This window comes from Brachyhypopomus gauderio, unplaced genomic scaffold, assembly GCF_052324685.1.
Source record: "Brachyhypopomus gauderio isolate BG-103 unplaced genomic scaffold, BGAUD_0.2 sc267, whole genome shotgun sequence".
NCBI classification, from domain to species: Eukaryota; Metazoa; Chordata; class Actinopteri; order Gymnotiformes; family Hypopomidae; genus Brachyhypopomus; species Brachyhypopomus gauderio.
In genome coordinates, this window is record NW_027507088.1 from 127,501 (window position 1) to 134,870 (window position 7,370).

Below are 7,370 nucleotides of genomic sequence, written 5' to 3' on the forward strand. Positions count from 1 at the left end.
CCAGTGTCATCACACAGGACAACTCTGCTCCAGACAACGCTGTCCCTCCCCTGAGCCCACACCTCTCCTCTACCATAGAGGAGGTCAGGAACAGCCTCTGCCTGATGGAGGTGGAGCTGGTGGAGCTGAGGGAGCACGTCTACACCCACACCACCATCAGCAAAGATATAAGCTTCCTCAAGGACCAGCTCAGCCAAGTAAGAAACCAGATAAAGGAGTCTGTACAGGAGCAGGGAGACATAGAAAAACTAATACAGGAGAAAGAAGCACTACAAAATGATCTCATGAACATTAAAACCACCACAGATAAAGAACTGGAGCTAATAAAACAAGAATTAAAAAGAGAGACAATAAACCTAAAAAAAGAGATACACAGGGAAAACACCACAACAACAAATCTACAAACTCAGACAGAGACACAGCTTACCCCCCACACCGGCCCTCAGCCCTCACCCAGTACCTCTCATCTTACCCCCCACACCGGCCCTCAGCCCTTTCCCAGTACCTCACACCTTACCCCCTACACCGGCCCTCAGCCCTCTCCCAGTACCTCACATCTTACCCCCCACACCGGCCCTCAGCCCTCACCCAGTACCTCACATCTTACCCCCCACACCGGCCCTCAGCCCTCACCCAGTACCTCACATCTTACCCCCCACACCGGCCCTCAGCCCTCTCCCAGTACCTCACACCTTACCCCCCACACCGGCCCTCAGCCCTCACCCAGTACCTCACAGCTTAGCTGCACTCAAAATCTGCCCATCACACAGCAAGACTGCCCTGGAACCTGGATCCTTTTATCTCTCAGTGCATTCATTGTTAAGCCACTAACTCCTCTGTCTGACCACAGCCAAATTACTGTGCTCATTAAAAGGACAGATACTAACAACACTCCACTCACACAGCCCAGTAAGCTGTATAACATCAGAAGATCATACAGATGGGCCCAAAACAGCTCAGAAGAATTCCAGAAAGCAATCAGAGACCCACAAATTCAAACACTTCTAAACATCTTTCTGGACACCACATACACTCACAGTAAAGAGGGAGTGAAGCTGGCAGTAAAAAATCTAAATTGGATTTTTGATAAAACAGCAGAAAAGGCCAAATTGACAATGAAAACCCAATCAAAACCAAAACTCAAAAAAGAAGATGAATGGTTTGACCAAGAGTGCCAACACATGCGAAAAGAATTAAGGAAATTATCCAATCAGAAACACAGAGAGCCAAATAACGCACATATACGCCTTCTTTACTGTGAAACTCTTAAGCAATATAAACGTACACTCAGAACAAAAAAAAGCTCAATACACCTACAAGCAACTGACACTAATTGAGGAGTCAATCAGAACAAACCAATTCTGGAAAAATTGGAACAACCTGAGAAAGAAAGATCATGAAGAATTGGCCATTCAGAATGCAGACATCTGGACAAATTACTTCCAAACACTTTTTAAGAAGATACAATTGGACCCAAATTCTAAACAACATGACAAACAGAAAGCATGAAGAACTAGAATTGGCTATTAAAGATACCCAAAACCCCCTAGACTTCCCAATTACTGAGCAGGAGCTTAAAGATAAAATTAAAACACTGAAATCAAGTAAGACACCTGGACCTGATGGCATCCTAAATGAGATGCTGAAACACACGAGTTCAAAACTAGTTATTAGACCATGGTTCCAAATCTCAGGGAAGTAACCTACACTCGTTGAAGGTTACTTCCCTGAGATTTGGAACCATGGTCTAATAACACCAATCTTTAAGAACGGAGACAAATTCGATCCTAATAATTACCGAGGCGTCTGTGTGAACAGTAATCTGGGGAAGCTGCTGTGTAGCATCATAAATAATAGACTTTTAAACTTCCTTATGAAGCACAGTGTCTTGAGTAGAAGTCAAATTGGATTCTTACCAAATTACCGCACCACTGATCATATTTACACCCTACACACTCTAATTGATAAATACGTTGCCCAAAATAAAAACAAATCAAATTTTTTGCATGCTTTATAGACTTTAAAAAGGCTTTTGATTCTATTAGGCACCAGGGATTATTTTACAAACTCCTTGAAAGTGGTATGGGGGTAAAACATATGATCTTATTAAATCAATGTACACAGGAAATAGGTGCGGAATAAAAATTGGCAATAAACAAACAAACTCCTTCTCTCAGGAGCGCGGAGTGAGACAGGGCTGCTGTTTAAGCCCAACACTATTTAATAGGGGTGGGAATCGTTTACTATCTCACAATTCCGATTCGATTCCGATTTTGGGGGCCACAATTCAATTCAAAAATCGATTTTCGATTCAAAAAACGATTTGATTTATAAAAATGTCTGCTTCAGTCTATAAAATCTGCATGATCTACTACAGTCTGCTTTGCAAGACAGAACGACAAATACAGAAAATTAAGTGTCTTTCACATTTAATTAACAAAAATTAAGTGCTTTGGTAAAATAAAATGGTTTTTGTTGGTACCAAAATTCTTGAGCTTCATTTTGCGAGCTGTCAGGGCTGGCTCGGATGCAGTTCCCCCAGCCGTCGCTAGGGGCACCACAGTCAGTCCCAGACTAAACCGACGTAACTGTACGTTCTCAGCCAGGCTCTGCTTTCACTGTGATTGCTTATCGTTTAATGGTGTCTCGCCACCTCTCTCTGTTATGCTTTCTCTTTACTTATTCGAGTATCTCATGCGTCGCTTCCTGACCCATCTCACGTTTTCCCAATCCTGTATGTCTTCCTATCCGTTTTGCCTTTATTTTTGGGAAGGGTTTTATTTTGCTGCAGTTACTTTTGCTGCAGTTATTTTTGTCAGTTACTTGTGCTGGTGTCCTTGGTTTCGTTTTTGCGTTGCATTTGTCCGCGCTGTTTTTTAGTTACAGTTGTTGTTTTGTTTCTTCCTCCCGTCTCACTACGGTTGAGTGTTATTTTTCACGCGTTGTATTTTCCGCATTGGTTTTTTGTTTCTATTTACTCCGTGCCCTCACGGTTTTGGTTTCTATTCTTCTGCGCGTTGAGTCTTCCGTGTTGTTTTGTTTGTTCGTTCTGGGTCGCTGTGCGCCTTTCCCTCTCGCTAATACATTTGACGAGTGTCAAACGTCTTGCTCTTGCGAGCCGGCACTTGGGTCCATCCTTCTCTATATAATTTCTCACCCTTCTCTATATTAACGTTCCCGTGCTCACCGCGTTACACCAGCCTTGCACACGAGCTACATTGTGTCCAGTTCGGTCTTCCCCGGCATTCGGTAAAAACCAAAATGAACCCATATTTTTGCCTTAAATGAAGACCGGACAGGTTAAATATCTCTTTCCTCCATGTGTTTTGAACCTTTTCCGCGCATGAGTGTGTCCCAGAACATGCTGCGTAAAGTCTCGCGTAATTTTGTAATTACGTAACGCGAGACTTCACCACAACTTAGAATCGATTTTGGGACATTTAAAATCGATTCTGAATCGTAGTAAATGAGAATCGATTTTTGATATATGAATCGATTTTTTGGCACACCTCTACTATTTTATATCTATATTAATGAATTGGCAAAAATATTACAACAATCCACAGCTCCTGGTCTCACTCTGCACGACTCCGAGATCAAATTCCTGCTCTATGCAGACGACCTGGTTCTGCTGTCCCCCACTGAGCAGGTCTACAGCAGAACCTGGACCTGCTGGCGCAGTACTGCCAGAACTGGGCCCTGGCAGTAAACCTCAAAAAGACAATTATAGTAATATTCCAGAAAGGACCCAGATCTCAGGGATCAAAACACACATGTAGATTTAGATTAGGCTAAGAGGAAATTAGCCACTCCTCAACCTATAATTATTTAGGCATCAAAATCAGTTCTTCAGGAAGTTTTAATCAGGCAGTGAATGAACTGAGAGGTAAAGCTCGCAAGGCTTTTTACGCCATAAAACGACAAATCTTAGCAGAAATTCCAATCAAAATTTGTTTAAAAATTTTTGAATCTGTAATTGAACCAATTGCCCTTTATGGCTGCGAGGTGTGGGGTCTGCTTACAAATCAACAATTTGACAAATGCGACAAACATCCAACAGAGACTCTGCATGCAGAATTCTATAAAAATATCCTAAAGGTCCACAGGAATACCACCAACAACGCATGCAGAGCAGAATTAGGCCAATACCCATCACTGATAAAAATACAAAAAAGGGCAATCAAATTCTGGACGCACCTGAAGCACAGTGACCCACACTCATACCATTATAAAGCCCTGCAGTACCAGGAGTTGAGCAAAGAGAACAAAGATCCCCTCACTCAGCTGGTCCTGAACTACACACTAACACTCGCTAACACACACTCACACACTAACACTCACCAGATTCAGGACCAGGAAATCAAAACCAATCTGATCAGAACCAACCAAATTACAGCTAATCTGAGAGAAACATACACAGAACACTGGGAAAATCAGACAAAATCACAAAGTAGAATGCAATGTTATCTGGCCCTAAAGAGACAGTACACTGTGGCAGAGTACCTGAGCACAGTGACTGATCTGAAACTGAGAACCACCCTGACGAGGTACAGACTCAGCCAGCACAACCTGGCTATAGAGACTGGCAGGCACAGAAGATCCTGGGTGCCCCAGGAAAACAGAACTTGCCAACAGTGCAAGATGAGTAAAATTTAAACAGAGCAGCATTTCCTGACAGAATGCCAAAAATTCATGGATATTCGAAACAAATTTTACATAAAATTCATCAAGAAACACCCCACCTTTAACAGCCTATCTGATCTAGAGAAACTCCCCTACCTACTAGGAGAGCACAGAGACTGCTGCACACTCACAGCACAATACGTCATGGCCTGCCACCGTGAGAGGGACAGTGAGTGATCACACACACACACACACACACACACACACTCACAGCACAATACGTCATGGCCTGCCACCGTGAGAGGGACAGTGAGTGATCACACATGCGCGCGCGCACACACACACACACACACACGCGCGCACACGCACACACACACGCACTCCATGTCTTTGATGTATGTAAATATACATGTGGTTCCCCTTCTTACCTCCTTATGCATGTATTATTTGATTTCAACTTCTGATTGTGTTATTTAATTAGGGAAATGTATTTATGTGTATGTATATATTTATTTTACCTGTTGTTTAACAATTTTGCAATGTTTTAGAGTTGTGAGCCCAACTTTTATCTAGTGTTACTAGTGTTGTAAGTGTTCAGGCTTTGGCAATACAAATGAAGCAATATTTGTCATGCCAATAAAGCACCTTGAATTGAATTGAATTGAGAGAGAGAGAGAGAGAGAGAGAGAGGGAGAGAGAAAGAAATCTTGTGGTCTCACGTTTGTTGATGAGAGGAGACAGAAAGGCTTCCTGCGTCTGTGCAGCTCCATGTGAGGAGGCGGAGTCCATCTCCTTTGGTCCCGCCCCCAGAGCGTCTAGCCAGTTGTGTTTGGTCGTGGTGACTGGGGGGCGTGTGGCGTCCAGGTCGCTGTTCAGGAAGCTGTCAGAAGACTGAGATTTCAGCAGACGTGTGCTTAACCCTGCAGGGCAAACACAAAGGTAAAGTTATTAATACAGGTTTGTTTTTCAGATGGGGGACAAAGAGACAGAAGGAGGGGGAGAGAGGGAGAGAGGGAGAGAGAGAGAGAGAGAGATTACATTATACCGAAACGCTGCAACTTTTTAGAGTGATTTGCCTTCATCTTTGTGTTTTTCTTTTTATCAAATAAGTTCACAATCTTTAGCCTCATGACCCCTCCCCCCCCAAACCACGACCCCTCCCCCCCCCAAACCACGACCCCTCCCCCCAAAACCACGACCCCTCCCCCCAAAACCACGAGCCCTCCCCCCCAAAACCACGAGCCCTCCCCCCAAACCACGAGCCCTCCCCCCCAAACCACGAGCCCTCCCCCCCAAACCACGAGCCCTCCCCCCAAACCACGAGCCCTCCCCCCCAAACCACGAGCCCTCCCCCCCAAACCACGAGCCCTCCCCCCCAAACCACGAGCCCTCCCCCCAAACCACGAGCCCTCCCCCCCAAACCACGAGCCCTCCCCCCCAAACCACGAGCCCTCCCCCCAAACCACGAGCCCTCCCCCCCAAACCACGAGCCCTCCCCCCAAACCACGAGCCCTCCCCCCAAACCACGAGCCCTCCCCCCAAACCACGAGCCCTCCCCCCCAAACCACGAGCCCTCCCCCCCAAACCACGAGCCCTCCCCCCAAACCACGAGCCCTCCCCCCCAAACCACGACCCCTCCCCCCCAAACCACGACCCCTCCCCCCCAAACCACGAGCCCTCCCCCCCAAACCACGAGCCCTCCCCCCAAACCACGAGCCCTCCCCCCCAAACCACGAGACTTCCCCCCAAACCACGACCCCTCCCACCCAAGCCACAACCCCTCCCACCCAAGCCACGAGCCCTCCCCCCCAAACCACGAGCCCTCCCCCCCAAACCACGAGCCCTCCCCCCCCAAACCACGAGCCCTCCCCCCCAAACCACGACCCCTCCCCCCCAAACCACGACCCCTCCCCCCCAAACCACGAGCCCTCCCCCCCAAACCACGAGCCCTCCCCCCCAAACCACGACCCCTCCCCCCCAAACCACGAGCCCTCCCCCCCAAACCACGACCCCTCCCCCACACACCTGTGCGGCAGCGCCCATTTTTGAGCGGAGAGCTGATGGAGCAGGTGGAGCTGGTGGGGATGACGGGGAAGGGCCACAGGAAGTCCTTGTGCAGGCGCTTGAGGGCGGGGACAAAGTCACGGAGGCGGGCCACGCGCAAGCGCTCGCGGCACAGCCAGCCAATCAGCTCGAAGCCCAGCTGGGCGGAGAAACAGCCGAGGTCTCGTAGTCGTTCCTGCTCCAGCAGACGGCGTGCATGTCTCCATAGCAACATGTCAATGTACATGTTCTCTGGAGTAGAGCTACCACACACACACACACACACGTACGTCCAGGCATGAAAATGGGTCAGGGGTTAAAAAGGTGAGAAGATGGGGGGGGGGGGGGGGGTTATATATATATATATATATATATATATATATATATATATATATATATACTTGAGAAAGCTGTTCTACTTTGATACTTGAAGAAAAAAACCACATGCTCAATAAAATGAACTCGTGTTCAACGGTTTATTCAGTTAAACATGAAAATAGTACTGCATGCCTACATACTTTAAGAGGGCATATTCAGCCAAACATGAATTTGTAAGCCTACATACTGTACATTAAAGGGGGTTGATAACATGTTTATTCAGCCAAACATGAGATTTGAAATGTAAGCCAACATTTAGTACATTTAACCTGTTTTCGGCAGTGGCGACTCTTGCCCTGGGCTGCATCAGTGCTTGACCAGCGTCA

At 46.8% G+C, this 7,370-nt stretch overlaps 1 protein-coding gene across 1 annotated transcript in view; it reads right to left on the minus strand.

Moving 5' to 3' along the window:
- The window catches only part of LOC143504345 (guanine nucleotide exchange factor subunit RIC1-like), a 20,841-nt gene extending 13,887 nt beyond the window's left edge, over window positions 1-6,954 (minus strand). The window contains exons 1-2 of the mRNA XM_076995893.1: window positions 6,649-6,954; window positions 5,343-5,543 (exon numbers count right to left, since the gene is read on the minus strand). Of these exons, the coding sequence (XP_076852008.1) occupies window positions 5,343-5,543; window positions 6,649-6,913 (466 nt within the window). The 5' untranslated portion in view covers window positions 6,914-6,954. The remainder of the gene's footprint in view (window positions 1-5,342; window positions 5,544-6,648) is intronic.
- Between the last annotated feature and the right edge of the window lie 416 nt (window positions 6,955-7,370).